At 41.5% G+C, this 17,511-nt stretch overlaps 1 protein-coding gene across 4 annotated transcripts in view; it reads left to right on the top strand.

Annotated features, from left to right (window-relative positions):
- TNRC6B (trinucleotide repeat containing adaptor 6B) overlaps positions 1–17,511 on the top strand; it is a 218,437-nt gene that overhangs the window by 179,557 nt on the left and 21,369 nt on the right. For 2 of the 4 annotated variants that reach the window (XM_081058640.1, XM_081058641.1), the window contains 5 exons: positions 2,000–2,074; positions 2,919–2,964; positions 4,393–4,541; positions 5,604–5,774; positions 9,778–9,903. In XM_081058640.1, coding sequence (XP_080914766.1) covers positions 2,000–2,074; positions 2,919–2,964; positions 4,393–4,541; positions 5,604–5,774; positions 9,778–9,903 — 567 coding nt within the window. The remainder of the gene's footprint in view (positions 1–1,999; positions 2,075–2,918; positions 2,965–4,392; positions 4,542–5,603; positions 5,775–9,777; positions 9,904–17,511) is intronic. The other 2 variants (XM_081058642.1, XM_081058643.1) reach the window with 1 other exon arrangement.

Genomic DNA, 17,511 nt, shown 5'->3' with positions numbered 1-17,511 from the left:
TCACTTTCCATGTCTTTGTTTCTCGTTGAATTTGCATAGTTTGATGAGGATTTTGGTGTTCAATCTAGAATGGTAGTCTTTGAACCTGAAGCACTTTTTTTACATTCCTGTCTTTCCACAAATAAGTTGATAGAAATAAGAAATGGGCAGCAATACACTTACTTTGACCATGGGAATGTTGCTGTTCTATGAAACGCGTCATAGCTGATATTCTCCCAGGTTTCAAATACCAGGTGCCATCTTAGAAGGTTTTCCATTGGCTAAGGGCTATATGCCCTCATCCCCTTTGGCTATATATAGGATATTAATTTTGTTCTGAATACAGTAACTCTTATAGCATAAGAATACAGGTTGTTTCCAATTAGACGTTTGGTTTAAGCAGTCATTTGCAGTTTCGCCTTTTAAAGGACTTTTATTTTCTTACTTTGGTCACAAAAGGAATTATTCAGCATTTTTTACATACCCATGTTGTCTAGTATGTATGCCGTGGCGTTTTTTGCTGTTGTTGTTTACAAATTAACAATAAGACCAAATTAAAAGACAGTTCAGAAGATTGCTGAGTGATAGGTACTAGCCCACTAAGGTAAACACCAAGATTTACTTAATTAAGTTAGTTGGGAATGAAATGCTTTTGCTCCATGACTGATGATTTTGACCTTTCACATTGAGGGGCTGTTTTTTGTTTTTTAAACTGTGATCAAATACAGTTAACATAAAATTTACTGTCTTAACGTTTTTTTTTTTAATTGGGGAATATGGGGGAGCAGTGTGTTTCTCCAGGCCCGTCAGCTCCCAGTCGTTGTCCTTCAATCTAGTTGTGGAAAGTGCAGCTCAGCTCCAAGTCCAGTTGCCGTTTTCAATCTTTAGTTGCAGGGGGTGCAGCCCACCATCCCATGTGGGAATCGAACCAGCAACCCTGTTGTTCAGAGCTCACACTTTAACCAACCGAGCCATCCAGCCACCCCGTCTTACCCATTTTTAAGTGTACAGTACAGTGGCATTAAGTACATTACATTGTTGTGCGGCCGTTACCACCATCTAGCCACAAAACTCTGTATATCTTGCAAAACTGAAACTCTATCTATTAAACAGTAACTACCAATTCTCCCCTCCCTCCAGTGAGATGTTTTTTTGTGGGGTTTTTTTGGTTTTTTTGTGTGTTGTTTTTTGTTTACCTTTAGTGTACCTATTCCTTTCAAGAATAATAAAGTTGATATGACAGATATCACCCAAACACAAACAGAACGTTTTAACTGTAGGGTGTACAAGTGCACAAAGCCCCAGCACCCCACCCCCTACCAGGTGCCCATCAGAGTCCCACCTGCTTTCTCTGTAGAAGTAAAAGTGCAGCTGATGATTGGTGCCTTGTTCAGGGGAGAAGCTAGTTTGTCCCATTAAGAAACAGACAAAACCCACATCTGCCTTAATTTGCAGTAATATCAGTGGTGGTGTCTTCTGCTGGGTTTCTTTCCCATTGGAGGCCCATGCCCTTTATACTATGAAGCACACAGATAAAAATGCTACATGGATGAGTTCCTCATTGTATCCACACAGAGAATAATGAAGAGTTTAAATAGGCTGCTTTCCAGCTAACTTGCACTAGCATCAAACTCTTTTTTTTTTTTCCTCCTTATGCCAACTTAGGTTACAAAGAGATACTAAGAGGGAAAGTACTAGCATGCAAACAGTATAATTTAGAAAATCTGATATTGACCTCCTTCTATTTATAAGGTAAAAATACCCGCTGACTGTATGTGTTTCCAGTTACTTCAAATTCAGTGTGACAAATAAAATAAGAATGAAAACAGATATCTCTAAGGCTTATTACTCTTTTAGACTAACAGATGAAATATCAAAATAACCTTAGTTAAATAATAATTAGGATTCGAAAATGTAAACTCTTGGTTCTACGTTTTCAGTCAGTACTTATGTAACTCAGATATGAAGTTGAAATAAAATAAATTATTTGGTTCTGAGGTTACATATTTCATTTCTGTAGTGCGCACTAAAAGGAGGAAACAATGATTCATGGATGAATCCTCTTGCCAAACAGTTTTCAAATATGGGATTGCTGGTAAGTCTTTTTTCCTGTGTGTAATGTATCCCAGCTTTTACATTTAGTACAAATTTTAAGACCACTGCCATATATAGTACAAAATTACAGATTTAAAAACTGGTTAAGCAATGTTCCTGATGTAGATTAAACAATATTTGTTCTCCATTTTTTTATTTTCTCTAATATTTAAAGGTTACATTTTTTAATATTTGTAGTTCTTGTAGCCTTTTCTTTAGGCAGGTAGGGAAGAAAGAGACAGGCACTTAAAATTTATATTATTTTCTCTGACTCCGGTACTGGTTTTAATATTATTTTTAAAACGACAACCACAGCAAAATAACTACAGAAACTATTTGTGATTAATTATATAGGGAATTCTGGTAGAATTTCTAATTTTTTTTCCATCTCTTGGGAACGTTACGGAGACACCCTGTCCCTGGTTTTGCCAAAAGACAAACGACTTTAACTTGGCTGCACATTTGCAGATTTGATGACTTGACAAGTCACGAGAAGAAGTTGTCATCATTTGGCTGCCACTCAGGAAATTTGATCCTGAGCTGACTGGAACTTGAGGACGGGGGTTTAGTTCTCCAAGCAGCTGTTGAGCTATTGCTCTGTCCATAGATTTACTGAAGCTAATTCTATGTGAAAATTGAATTTAGGATTACAGGCACCAGCAGCAATCAAAGTAGTCGTATTTAAAATGTTACCGTCTTCATTCCAGTTTCAGGTTCATTTCAAAGGACCTTGGATAGTGCCAATAGGAAGATGTGACTCGTACATGCATAATGCCGCATATTGTCTCTGATTCAAACATTTAATTCAAACCTTTAATTTTCCCTCACTGTTCTTTGCCTTTCAGAGTCAAACTGAAGATAATCCAAGCAGCAAAATGGATTTGTCTGTAGGTATGTATCACTCCACTAATACAAATGGCATGCATTGTCACTCTCTTGGGATCCCCTACTCAGTTTGAGTTGGGATGGGTGCAGTTCAGTAGACTATATTGAATACTTACCCTATGGAAGGTGCCGTGCCAGAGTCTAGGTAGGGCTTGGAAACTCAAATGACTGCAAGAGCCAAGAAAGTAATGTAAATAAGCAGTGTGCACCAGGCATGGGAAATTGGGACTTGGGGGCCACTGTGAGCTGCGGAGAGCACAGGTACCCCCTGAAGGAATCAGTCCTGCTCAGCTCTCAGTGGTCGTGGCCGTGGAGGCGTGTGGGCTCAGCTCTGCCAGCTCTTCCAGTTTTTGAAGAGAGAGGCCAGAAGAAATTCAGATGTATATTAACATCCTGATTTTTAAATATTGGAAGCTGGTTCAGATTTTTTAAAATGTTGTGTGTTGCCCAACGAAATCTGTCTGAGACTGAGTTCTCAGGTTGCCCGCCCTGCCTGCCCTGGGATGTTTCCTTATTGGCTCATCTCCTGTTGCGAGAGGAGTACATGGCAGGTCCAGCCCTTCGTCTGTGGGATCTTCAGAAGGATGTTGTGCTCGCCCTGAGGGACTTGAGCAAACCCAGAAGAAAATAAAACGATCCTGGATAGTAAGGAAATAGGCTTTGATCGATGGTATTATTAAATCCGAGAATAACTAAAACAGAAACTTCCTGGGGCACTGATCGTGTCAGTGTACATTAGTGTATTTGTAGAGCCGGGAAAGAAAAGTGGAAATAATCATTGCACCTGGGAAGATCACGTGGCCCAAGTAATGTGGCATCCCATCTCCTGTGTTCTTCTAACTTTTAGGGCAACAGTTACGCCTTTTTGAACTTATTATTCCTAATAACTGTGTTTCACAACCCCAACCATTTATCTCTGACAGATGCTGAAATACCGTGTTTCCCCAAAAATAAGACCTAACCGGAAAATAAGCCCTAGAACAATTTTTCAGGATCCCCTGAACATAAGCCCTAATGCGTCTTTTTGAGCAAAAATTAATAGAAGACCCGGTTTTATTTTCAGGGAAACACGGTAACAAGAGACAGATTCTCTCACTGAGGACATTTGAATTTATGAGCAAGACGTATTTGTCAAACACATGAATAACCAGCCTGAGTTTTTTGAGTCAGATTTTTACCAGATTAGCCCTAAGGCTCTCTTTCAGTCTTCCACAGAAAACAAGCTACAACTGATACATGTTGGGGTTTCTTGTTTGTTTTGTTTAAAAGGACCAGTATGTGTGCCAAGAAGGATCCCCAGCAGCTTGAACCATTGAGCGCTCTTGTGGCCTTTTCTCAGCTTCCCAGGGAGGATCGCGGGGCAGGCAGGTCTCTCTTGGTCATAAGGGAGACACTGATTCTTGACATTTTTACTTCTTCTGTGGTACCTTTCAGGGAGCCTTACAGATAAAAAATTTGATGTGGACAAGCGAACAATGAATCTCGGGGATTTTAATGATATCATGAGGAAGGATCGCTCTGGGTTCCGTCCACCTAATTCCAAAGACATGGGAACCGCAGATAGTGGGCCTTATTTTGAGAAGGTGAGTTGAATCCTTTGTTTAAGGTAATAATTCATGAGAACCACTTTGGTTTCTATTTGTCTTTTGATAATTGACTCCAGGAGGAAGCATAGAATTACTGAGCAAAACACAAACATCACCTGATTTAAATGGTGACATGAAAACAGTTGATGTCAACAGGTGATTAGGCAGGAGCTCGAGCCATCTGTCTTTAGGATGTGAGTATAGTGAAGAGGGTCTAAGTTTTGGAAAATTGATGAAGTTTGTAGGGGGAGGAAATGAAATGGTCTGTTTTTTCCACAGTGGGGGAACTGCACTCAAAACATGCAGAAGAAGTTTTAGAGACAAATTTATTCTGAATTCTTTCTGCTACTTTTTGTGCAGTTACAAATTACATTTCAGGATCTTGTGCAAAACTCTGTGTCTCCTAAGGCCTTGCCTTCTAGCTTTGTCAAGATGACTCCAAAGTTTCTCCTTTGCTATTTCTAAGAGAGCTCTTTTGTTATCTTTCTCCATTTCTCTAGTGATCTATTAGTTACAATGGTATAATTTCAAATTCTCAATTACCTCCTTTAAACAAGTCGTTTATACCCATTTGTTTTGATTTTGAACATTTCTAATGGAGGAGCTTGTTCTTGATTCAGAATACCAACTTGCAGTGCTCGTGGTCTTCAGAAAGCAGTTAAAACCAAAATTTTTACATCTGGCCCACTTCTGACACCATTGCTGCTGCTCCAGACAGCAACATATTCACAGGAAGATTACTCTGGCTTCCATTTCTGCAGCCGCATACAGTAATCAATATTAGATGCATAAAAATAAAGTGTCTGGCAATTTTTATCTTAGGCAGTGGACAGAATGTGTTACTCACTTACAGGATAAGAAAATCTCTATCAAAGAGGATGACAGATGGTGCCTGTTGGGCAAAGTATGATGATTGTTAGCCGATCCCAATTCTGTCCTGGTTTATTGCTAATACACTCTAACTGTGTTTATTCCTAGTGTTTTCTCTCTTTTCCCTTCTTGCATTCTGTTGCTTCACTAACCAACACTCACTGTGATTGGCTAACTACTACTTTTCAGCTGACTTTGCCTTTCTCCAATCAAGATGGGTGCCTTGGGGATGAGGCTCCCTGCTCTCCCTTCTCCCCTTCTCCCAGCTACAAGCTGTCTCCCTCTGGTTCCACACTACCCAACGTCAGCCTTGGAGCAATCGGCACAGGGCTCAACCCCCAAAACTTCGCTGCTAGACAAGTAAGGAGGCCTCTCAAATTTATAACTGCTTGGCTGTGGCCTCGCCTTGGCCCTGGTCTGCAGTTTATTGCATCATTTGTCTGTCTTGGGAAATTTGTTGATTACTGAATGCACAGAATGATATTAAGTATAGGCTTTAGCGCTTTCAGCCCATAGAACCCATCTCTCTTCATGTCTCTCAACATGGATTTTATTTTAAATCTGTTTCTTTTGTCTTCTCATTTTTGATCGTGAGTTCACTTTTAATGAGTTAACTACTACCTGCCTTGGGAAAATGTTAAAGAGGCTATGTAGGGACAGTATATCATCTAATGGCATATTTGCCGTTTTTAACATAAGATTGAATGGCAAGTACTAATACTTTTGATGTCTTTTCAATTTAACAAAACTGCTCATTGGAAAAATAGCAGCAAAACTAGTAAGATTAAGTATTTGAGGATTATAGCATCTTAAAAGCTGGTGTCTTTAAGTATAAAATATAACAAGTGCCCAGAGAAAGGTAACTTTGAGATTAGATAACGAAGCTTTGAGAAGACCGGTTGTTGCTTGGACGAGGCAGTGTTTCGTTTAGCCTGGAGTGGCTCCTTTCCTAGGGTCTGATCAGTCCTCCAAGGAAGGGCCACGTGATAGAAGCAAGACTGGCAAGGCTGGCACGATGAGGCCCACTTGCTTTCGCAGGACTGAGGGAACACATAGGCCTCTGTTGCCCTACAGTAGCTCTGTTGCAGGTTTTGTGAAGAAAACCAGGAATTTGGAGACAATTCCTTTGTGGCAGTGACTCCAGTGATATTTTCTTAGTCATAGTTCTGTGACCACGCACTTGTCACTGTGACTTTCACCTCAGAATGTCTTGGAATGACATTTAATTTCTAGTTGTTTTTGTGTCCACATGATGACTTTCACATGGATATGTATTGCTTATATAGACAGAGAAGAAACAATGATATCCGTTGTTTTGGGTTTAGGTATAGAAAATATAAAATAGTCAGAACACTCTTGGTTAACGGTGATTATAAGCATGCCCCCAGGATCACATGATGTTACCTGTTAGTACATAAACTGTAGTCTAATAGACCATCCCAGTTAGCTGTGCATTGGACTTTAAGAAAAGGTCATTCTTTTTCATTTTTTTAGTCTGGATTGCTACAAAGTCCTCCTTGAACTAGGTTGATACACATGTTCTATCCAAATATGGTCATGGTTTTCTCATACTGTTTTTTTGTTGTTGTTTGTTTTGTTTTTAGTATATTTTATTGGGGAATACTGGGGGACACTGTGTTTCCCCAGGGCCCATCCACTCCAAGCAGTCGTCCCTCAATCTAGTTGCGGAGGGCACAGCTTACTGGCCCATGTGGGATTCGAACCGGCAACCCTGCCACTCAGAGCTCGCGCTCTGCTCTAAACAACTGAGCCATCCGGCCGACCCTCTCACACTGTTTTCATGCAGACTTCATATACTTCTTAATTAAACAGTAGAATTTAAGGTTTTTATTTTCAAATCACAGGTGATTTCATTCAGCTTGGTAACTGTTTTTAATTTATATACCTTTCTAAGTTAAACACTGTAGTGGAGGCAAAAACCACCAATAACTGTTAGGACTCAAGTCATCATAAAAGCCTCACATACAGCAGTAAAACTTTAGAAATAGCCAGATAAACCACCATGAACACGTGTACAACCTTTTGGTTTTTCCTAATTTCTAAATGTAGTTTTTAAAAAAAGACTCGACCTGTAAGTTGTCACTAAATACATTGCTGTACAAAGTAACTACTGAGCCGAGAAAATGACCAGCGTGTGATGCCAAGGTTCCGTGTTGAAAAATAGAGGAGGTATTTTGTGATAAATGGCTGTCGACCTATCTGTACAATTGTCCACATTGGGCACATCAAAGTGGGTGGTATGACTTGAGACACACTTGATGATGAAAACCTAGAACATTTGGTGGGAGTGGGGTGGAATCTGTCTGCTGGAATAGGAAAGTAGGGCTTGATTTTACAAAAAATTTAAAAAACAAATTCCTTTTGATACTACTTCCCAAAAGAGGGTTGGAATTTAAAATTACCCTCACAAAGCAGTTTTAGACCGGTCAAAAATGGATTCTGGCAAGGACTTCAGCTATCAGAAGCCCCACCATTCAAGGAGCAGTCTGTGAATAATTAACATGTAACATCAAGGTCATTATTTTGATAGTAAAGTGTAAGTGAGAACGATCTTAGCAGACTATTCTGATCACAGCGCCTTAGACTGCTCAGCCCTCCTGACGTTGTAGAATATTCTTAGCAAAATAAATGTTTCCTGTTTTCTTGGGAATGACCAGTAGCTAAGCCACTGACTACCATGATCTCAAAAGTTAGCACCGAGCTGTTTCACCTTGGGGTGAGTGTTTGATTAGTAAGACAGGAGAAGCAGAGATATTAGAGTTTCTAGAATTAAAGGTCTTTTCGTGTTTAAATAGTCCTTTAATTCATGGTGGATGTTTGATTTTCTTTTATGAGATACACAGATTTTGATTGCCATTTCTACTTTATGTTCATATTCATTTTTATTTTCGATGCTTTTAAGTTTATTTATATCCCCATGCAATCCCTTAATCTATTTTGAATCATTGAGCCATCACGATATCTTTAGTGTTCTAGAACTTACTGATGCCCTTACAAAATTCTACTTTAAAATTACCTTATCCCCACAGTGCCAGGGCTAAGACGATGGTGGTGACTTCAGTTCAGACTGCACATACTTGATATAAGCAATGGTGCAGCTGTCTTCTCTGATGATGTTCAGGGGGGCGATTTCAAGTGTATGATATTGTCGGGTCATGGATGTTTGCAAATGATGTGTCCGTCCTGCAGGCTAGGGCTGTATTGAATTGTGGGAATAGGAAGACTGGGAGTACTAAGCTGGAAAGATAGAGTGGAAAATAACTAATATGATTCAATGATGGGAGCTATCTAAGAGTCTTAAAGTATTCCGGGGACATATAGATGGACCCAGTTAATTTGAATGTGAAATGAGGAAGAAGGGCTTGGGGAAGACTTTCTTGATGAGGATGACCTCTGAGCTGGACCTTGAAAAGGCCAAGTGAAGATGGTATAGAAAACGGCCTCAGGCAGAGGGAACACAGTGTCAGGGTATCAAATATGGTTTCTTTGCTGAGGGACTTTGCGGCTAGAAACAAGTCAGAAACAAAGAGCAATCATACGGCCCAGCTTTCTGTAGGTCTTTGATTTTAAAAGTATAGAAGTGCTCCAAGAAATTGGTCCTCCAGAAATCAGGCAGTTAAGCTTGTTTTAAAACTAGCCTGATAATCACATGTTTGAATGAGAAGTTACAGGTGAGTAATGTGTGTTTTGGTGTCCCTATAATGATTTTTCAATTTTTCCCCTTTCCTCCTTTTTAATCTCACTCTGTGGTTGACTCATATTTTTCCACCTAGCAAAGAGGGGACCAAGCAGACCCAAGACAGGGAAGGGTGTTCAGCTCTGGAGCAGGGCCCTCGTGGAGCTAGGCTCACAATTGGGTGGTACTGGTGAGATTGAACTAACCAACGCAGAGAAGTAATATCGTGGTGGTGTTTTATAGCTGATATTATTCATAGTGTATGTTTTTTACTCAGGTGCCTTTCAAGATGGATCTCAGATTATAAAGCTTGAGAATCAATTTGGTAAACCGAATCTTAAAGAAAGTAATTGAAATAAGCAGTACATTACCTATACCTTTCAATTACTACAAAAAAAAAATCGAGTGCTTTTTCTAACATTTGACTAAATTTAACCCTTCTGGTTTATAGAGTTAATCAGACTTTAGAGGTGGAAATGATATGCCCATGGTTAGATTTAGTAATTGTCCTGAGCATTCCACGGTCAGGAACTTGCCAGTGATAAAATCCTGTGATTCCCTGGAACACAGGATATGATTCTTCTGAGGGATAGAAAACCTGAACTGTTTCTTATTTGCAGTTTCCTGTGTTAACACAGAGCCTTACTGTTGCTGTTATGTTTGCAGGGTGGCAATCATGGTTTGTTTGGAAATAGCACAGCACAATCGAGAGGCATGCACACACCAGTGCAGCCACTGAATTCTTCTCCTAGTCTCCGGGCGCAAGTGCCTCCCCAGTTCATTTCCCCCCAGGTAAGCAACTTTCTGTGTCTACAGTTCAGAAATGAAGTCCATCCAGGTGGTTAACCAGTTGTCAGCTGGCTGGTTTTGTGGGCATAAAAGCAGTACTTGTAGTCTTAAATTTGAAAAACCCAGATGCCAAGGATCAAGATTTTTAAAACGAAAAATCGAATCTCACTTTTTAAAATTATTTCGTGCATATAAAATAGGTGTTTTTGCATGAAAAACATTATGAATATTATTCTTTTAGACCTCCTGAGTATTTTTCTAATACTATATTGATATTATATATATATATATATATATATATATATATATACCCACACACACACACACACATATATATAAAGATTTATTTTTTAATTGGGGAAGGGGAACAGGACTTTATTGGGGAACAGTGTGTACTTCTAGGACTTTTTCCAAGTCAAGTTGTCCTTTCAATCTTAGTTATGGAGGGCGCAGACCAGCTCCAGGTCCAGTAGCCATTGTTAGTTGCAGAGGGTGCAGCCCACCATCCCCCGCAGGAGTCAAACCCACAACCTTGTGGTTGAAAGCCCATGTGGGACTCGAACCGGCAGCCTTCGGCATTAGGAGCATGGAGCTCTAACCGCCTGAGCCACCGGGCCAGCCCCTATAAGGTAGTTTTAATTATATGCAATTAAAAAAATCAATACAGGGCCGGCCCGGTGGCTCAGGCGGTTGGAGCTCCATGCTCCTAACTCCGAAGGCTGCCTGTTCGATTCCCACATGGGCCAGTGGGCTCTCAACCACGAGGTTGCCAGTTCAATTCCTTGAGTCCTGCGGGATGGTGGGCTCCGCCCCCTGCAACTAAGATTGAACACGGCACCTTGAACTGAGCTGCCGCTGAGCTCCCCGATGGCTCCGTTGGTTGGAGCGCGTCCTCTCAACCGCAAGGTTGCCGGTTCAACTCCCCCAAGGGATGGTGGGCTGCGCCCCCTGCAACTAGAAACGGCAACTGGACCTGGAGCTGAGCTGCACCCTTCACAACTAAGACTGAAAGGACAACTTGACTTGGAAAAAAAAAAAAAAAAGGCCTGGAAGTACACACTGTTCCCCAAAAATCCTGTAAAAAAATAATAATAATAATAAATAAATAAAACTACCTTATAAATTCTGTGTGTCAAAATTCAGAAGTTGCTTGCCCTCAAGGATTCAGCCACAGAAGATCAGGAGAATTGCCAGGTTCTAGGTTATTCTGAAAGGTTTGGAGCTGATCCATGCTAGAATACTGACTGGGTGCCCCGGGAGGAGTTGTAGAGCTAATGAGGTGGAAGAGACTTAATCACAGAGCAGCTCTGTGAGACGCAGCCCTTGGGTACCATGGGAACCTTTTAGGTCCATGTCTTAGTAGGAGATGTGCAGTGAGTTTTGGGGGGTACAGGTGTGAGATTTGTGCCAGTGTACCACATACTGCGAAAGAAATCCCCACATTACTCACTTCATTGTGAGAAAACGAGTCTCTGGAGCAAAGTAAAAGCTGATAAGCCGTGTAAGAATTCAGTGTGACCTTGGTAACACTCCTGAGAGTGTTACTTTCATGAACTTAGTAAAAGCAAGAGCTTTGAGTCTGTCCCTATACAAAGGGGTGAGGGCGCTTATAGATCCAACCAACAGGTATAAAGAGTCAGGTTTTGTTGTTTCATTTTTTGAAATGTCTTTCAAGACATCAGATACTTATTTGAAACTATCATCTGTAGATTTCAGCTCCTGTTTTTGACATTGAGTCGTGCTTGTCTTGCAGAGGAAGAAGAGTGCATTATGCCCTCCCTCCCTCGGCCGCCTCCTCGTGGTTCTGTCTGGGAGTCTTCTTAGTGTCTGTCCCCTGGCCCTTCCCGCCCTCTGAGTCCCGGTCACTCCCATGTCCCGGCAGTGTTATAGCCCCCGCACAGACCTGTCCGTGACTCCCGGCACTTACAGTGTCAGTGTCTTTACTCTTGAAACACTTTCCAACCTGCCTTAGTCGTCCATCGTCACTGAATGTCTGCAGTGTGCCAGGTAGTGTGTTGACTGCACAGCTGAAGAAAACGCCATCTCTCCCGTGCTGCCTCCTGCAGTTGGTCGTGGTGACGGAAGAATAGTCAGAAACAGTGTGATAAGTGTTGTATGGAAATGCTTAGCGGAGTTTGGGAGTTGGGCGAGTGACATTTAACCTGGGTCTTGAAGACTGAGTCATTTGGCTGGGCACAGCTACACTGAAGGTGCCCCCTGGGCATGGGGCAGCTTGTGCAGGGCCAGTCCTCTGGAAGGGCAGGGTGTGTTTAGGGAGAGGCAGGTAATCGGAATAATTAGTTTGAGCTTGTGGACGCATGTAGCTGCTGTCTGGAGTGGAATGGGAAGGAACTAGTCAGGAAGTTTGAGACCAAATTTGGAAAAGCTTTGTTTGCCTTGCTAAGGAGTTTGGACTTGGTCCTTTGGTCAGCATGGTTTATAACCATTGTCTGGGCTACTATTTAAAAATACAGTTCCCAGGTGTCCCCCAATCTACTGAGACAAAATCTGGGGTGTTGGCACCTAGCCACCCCGAGGTGATTTTTATGTGCACCCTGAAGTTTGGCTGCTATTGCTACAGATCATACAATATTAGGTAAGATTTTTTTAGCTGAGTAGCAATTAGGAAGATTTATGTTTTAGGAAGATAACACTGAACATAACGCACAGGACATGTTTGCGTGGCAGAATCACTAGAGCGGAGATCAGTTACAAGGTTAGTCCAGGAGTCCAGGTAAGGCAGTGGCAGAGGGAACTGAGACCTTCGTGGGAAAGGTCACTGGTGATTTTTATGCTGTGGAATACAGTGGTCTGTTCTGCAGTGTCTGCTCACTGACTGTATGAGCAGCGTTTGACACATTTGGTTGCTGCCTCCTTTTTGAAACATTTAATTCATCTGGCATTCAGACACTGTGTTGGTTCTCCAGTTCCGTAGCTCTCGTTCTCCATCTCCTTTACAAGTTCCTCCTCACTCCCCAACACTTAAACTTCAGAGTGCCCTCCAGTCTCCATCCTCGACCCTCTTCTCACCAGCCGCAGCCACTGCTCGGTGATCTCACCCAGTGGAACAACTTAAATACTGACAGTTCCAACCGTGTCTTCAGCCCAGAGCACGTCTCAGCTCCACAGACTCCTGGGGATCTTGACTAGGATGCCTTCCAGGCATCTTGAGTTAACTTGTCCAAAAGCAAACTTCAGACTGATCCCACACCCCCCTCAAAAACACCCTGCTCCTCCGTGTAAATGGAGGTAAACTCTCTTTCTGCAGGAGCTCAGGGCACAGACCGCAGGAGTCCGTTGTGACTCTTCTCACAGTCCGCATCCAATCTACCAACAAACCCTCCCGTCACAACTTCATCTAGAATCCAACCATTTCTTATCACCCCCTCGAATGGGACCCCGGGCCGAGCCACCACCCTTGCTCGCCTAGAAATGGCCACATTGGTCCTGTTCTTCACCCAGCGTTCAGACTGACCCCCTCACACCGCACTGTCCAAGGTAGCCGTTAGCCATGTGAGCAGTGAAAATGTGACTAGTTGAATGGAAGAACTGAATTTTTACATTGCGTTCATTTAAATTTAAATAGCCATACCTGGTTAGTGGCTACTGTGTGGACAATACAGATACAGAACATTTCTGTCAGCGTGGGAAGTGAAGGGAAACCATGTTCCTGCAGCTTTCTTGGGAATCCTCTCGGCTCGCTCTCACTGAGAATACAAAGCTCACTCTTCACTGTGGTCTTTGAGGTTCTTGGTGACACCCCCACCTCCACCCACCTGCCATTCTCCCATTGGTTCAGCCTCTCCAGCCAACTGGCCCCAGCACACTGAGCATGCTTCTACAACCCCCTTCTCCCAAATTGCCACGTGGCTCCAGCTTTATTTCCTTTGGCTCTCGGCTTCGGTGCTACCTTATCAGGGAGGCTGTCCCAGGCCAGGCTGGGACAGTATGCCGCCGCCACCCTGTCCTCCCCCAGAAGTGTTACAAGCTTCACAGGGGCAGGATATGGGTTTGCTTTTGTTCACTGCTGAAACCTGAACTTCTGTAACTATGCAGGGCATGGATTTCAGGCTCAGTACTATATGTCAAGTCGAAGACGCATTTCAGAATGATATAGAAAGTGGAATTGTGAGGAAAGCACAGTTAACTTAGTCTAAGAGATTTAGAGGCTGTGAATGACCAAAGTGTCTGCGCTTCTTGGAGAAAGTACTTGTGTTCGCCTACATTTTTTGAAATTTGTTTATTTAGCAAAATGTGGTTAACATTTAATGCATGATGAGGGCAACATACTGAACAGTGGAATCTTCCAATGTTTTCTTGACATTTTCATATTTTTAAAAAGAAAGTAATTGGGTAGCTATGTTTTTTCAGTAAACATAGCTAAAGTAAAAGTAAAGACAATAAAAAAGTAAAGACAATTCTATAACAGCCATACTGAAAGTTTGGAGGGTGGAGAAATAATTCTTCCTGAAAGCCCCCCACCCAGCCATACTGAGAGGGACGACTTCTCCACAATCTCCTGTTGGGACTTTGTCCGTGTGCAGGCATGATTTTCACATACCCGCGTACATAGTCTCTATGTCCTGCTGTTGCCGTCAGCACTGGTCCTCGTGTTTTCTTCTGTTGCTGTGTAGTCTTCATATTGGTCATTCTTAACAAAGAAGGTGTGATGTTCCCTCAGGTAGACTTACATGGGTTTCCCTTCCCCCAGTATTGGATATTTAGTTGTCTCTAGTATTTTACTCTTATAAATAATTCTGTAGAGAAATCCTTATACATAGATCTTATACATCTTATAATCCTTATACATATATCTTTGCCCAGATTATTTCCAAATTTAGTTGCCCAGAATGAAATCCCTGAGACAAAGCACATAAACATTTACGTTTATAAACATAAACAGATAAATATTTTTAAATGTTACAATCACTATAACCACTGAATAGGCGCAGTCAATATTTAATGTGCACATGAAAAGAAGACATTGAAACTAATCTTTAAGATTTGTTAGATGTTCTAGGCCTTGTGTTTTTTCTATCTTGCCTGTTTTATCCTTAACTCAGATATTCCAAAAGTAGCATATTCTAGCCAGCTTTTGTCTTGCTTTTAAATTGCTGTCATTTTGCACCTGCAATGCTTCGTTAAATGCCATATTGGCTCCAACTAGATCGTCACTTTCTCCAGGCCAGCTGGAAACTGAAGGGCTTTTAAGCCAGAATAATTAACTCCCTGCTATGGGAATGTGCAAACCTGCACTTTAATTACTCTGCAGCCCAGGAAGGAGTAGCCATTTGCCAGGAGCCTGGTGGTGCTTCTCTGTGGTCCTCTGTATTCATTGGAGAAGGACAATACCTGTGCAATTTGAAGAAGGGAGAGGCTAAGCAAAGCTCGATAGGAAGTTCTCGAAGTATAACCTTTACAGTCTTTATAACTGTCAATTTATGGAACATATGAGATGCTGGCATTTAAAGTATAAAAATACATCGTGTTAGCATTTCTTTTCTTTATAGTCTTTCTGTATCTGTCTCTCTTTAAACAATATATTGTTTCATTTTGTCTTTTTCGCGCTATTTTATATAATGAAATCTCTGACTTTTTTTTACTTGATATTGTTCCTAGGATTTTCCCATGTTGATTTGGGCAGCTGGGGTTCATACAGTATTCCATTACATGAATGTACCGATCCTATCAATACTTGGGCTGTTTCCAGATTTTTTTGCTGTTATGAGCACCACTGCTGTGACTATTCTTATACTTGTCTCCTAGGATGGATTTCTCTAGGGTACCTCTGGGTCATGGGTACGCTGTACTTGGAATGGTGGTTTCTGAGGTAATTTTGCGTAGTAGGAATAGTAAGGGGAGGGAATGATGGGCTCTTGGAAAGGGATGGCATCCATTTCCAAGACTGAAGAAAAATGTGTTGATCAGGAGACCAGCTGATTTGTTCACTAGAGATTTTAAAACTGAAAGAAGAAGTACGGGAAAATGAAAGCTTAGGCAATGGCTGTTTTTTTGGAAAGCCTGCAGATTGGGAGGCAAAATAAGCAGAGGAGATTTTCCATGGATCACAGAAGTTAAAAAACATTGGAACAATGTTAGAAACAATGCTGATAGCCTAGAGCAACACTCTCCAATAGAAATATCCTACGAGCCACATAATATAATTCAGAGTTTTTAGTAGCCACATTTAAAAAGATAAAAATAGGTGCAATTAATAATGCATATTGTTTGTTTTAACTCACTGTAGCTAAATTATCATTTCAACCTGTAACAATGCTTAAAAATTATTGAAATTTTTATTATTTTTTTTAGTACCAAGTCTTTGAAATCTGGTGTGTATTTTGCACTGAAAGCACATCACAGTTTAGATTATCCCTGTTTCAGGTACACAAAAGCCATCTGAGACTAGTGGCTGACACAGCAGCACAAGCCTACCAAACATAGTTACTGTATTCGTTTCTTTCCTAGAAACTATCACAATAAATTACCACAAACTGGGTAGCTCAAGCAACAGAAATGTATTCTCTCACAGTTCTGGAGAGAATCAAATCCAAAATCAAGGTGTCATGAGGGTTGGTTTCTACTGCAGGCTCTTCAGGAGAGTCTATTCCATGCCCCTCCGTACTTCTGGGGGGCACTGGCAGTCTTTGATGTTCTTTAGTTTTATACTCATCCATCGCTCCATCTCTGCCTCCATACTCAAGCCGTGTTCTTCCCTGCGTGTCTCCGTCTTCACACGACTTTCTCTTCTGTCTCTGTGTCCAAATTGCCCTCTTCTAAGGACACAGTCATTGGACCAGGGCCCACTCTAATCCAGTATGGCATCATCTTAAACTTGATTACATCTGCAAAGACCCTATTTCCAAATGAGGTCATATTCTGAGCTTCCAGCTGGGCATGACTTTTGGAGAAACACCGTTCAACCCAGTCTGGTTGCTAAATCAAATGAATGTAAGATTCACACTTAAGGTTGTAAATATGATTTCATGGGTCACTGAGGTTTAGTAGACTAAGACCCCAGTTTGAAATAGGATGTTGATAGAGAGCCCAGGACATTCTACACTCATAGCCTCCTCCCGCCCCCTAAAAAAAATCTTAACATGGTGAGATTAGAACTATTATATCAGAGACAGTAAGTGAAGTCACACTGGTGACTATTCGAGTGAACTCAAAGGAAAGATGAAGAAGAGTTTTATTTGGAAGACACTGTTGTAGGGCGTGTCCCTCATCCTGGCCATAAAACTGGGGCAGCAGCAAAATGTGCAGTAGTGCTGTGTTCGCTTTGAGTGCTGTGCTCACATTGGCTAGGGGTCCGACGCTTAAAATAGGAAAGCAAACACATTTTTCAATTAATTGGCAACACTCAGCATCTCTTAGAGGATAGAGAGGAAGAAGCTGGGAGAACTATTGCTTTCACATATTTTCCAAAATGATAGAATTGTTAGGTTAGTGACAGAGACTGAGATCTTGGAGAAAACGAGTTGGTGAGCCAAGTATAGGAAACCTCAACTTAAGTGTTTCAAGACTAGAAATTGTCAAAAGATAGACAGATATTCTTGAGAATGCGGCAGAGACTGTTACTCAAAAGCATTAGGAAATTGAGGGATTTTA

Source organism: Rhinolophus hipposideros (genome assembly GCF_964194185.1).
Source record: "Rhinolophus hipposideros genome assembly, chromosome: 9".
Taxonomy (NCBI): domain Eukaryota; kingdom Metazoa; phylum Chordata; class Mammalia; order Chiroptera; family Rhinolophidae; genus Rhinolophus; species Rhinolophus hipposideros.
The sequence above is the reverse complement of the archived record's forward strand: the minus strand, read 5'-3'. Positions and strand labels throughout refer to the sequence as shown.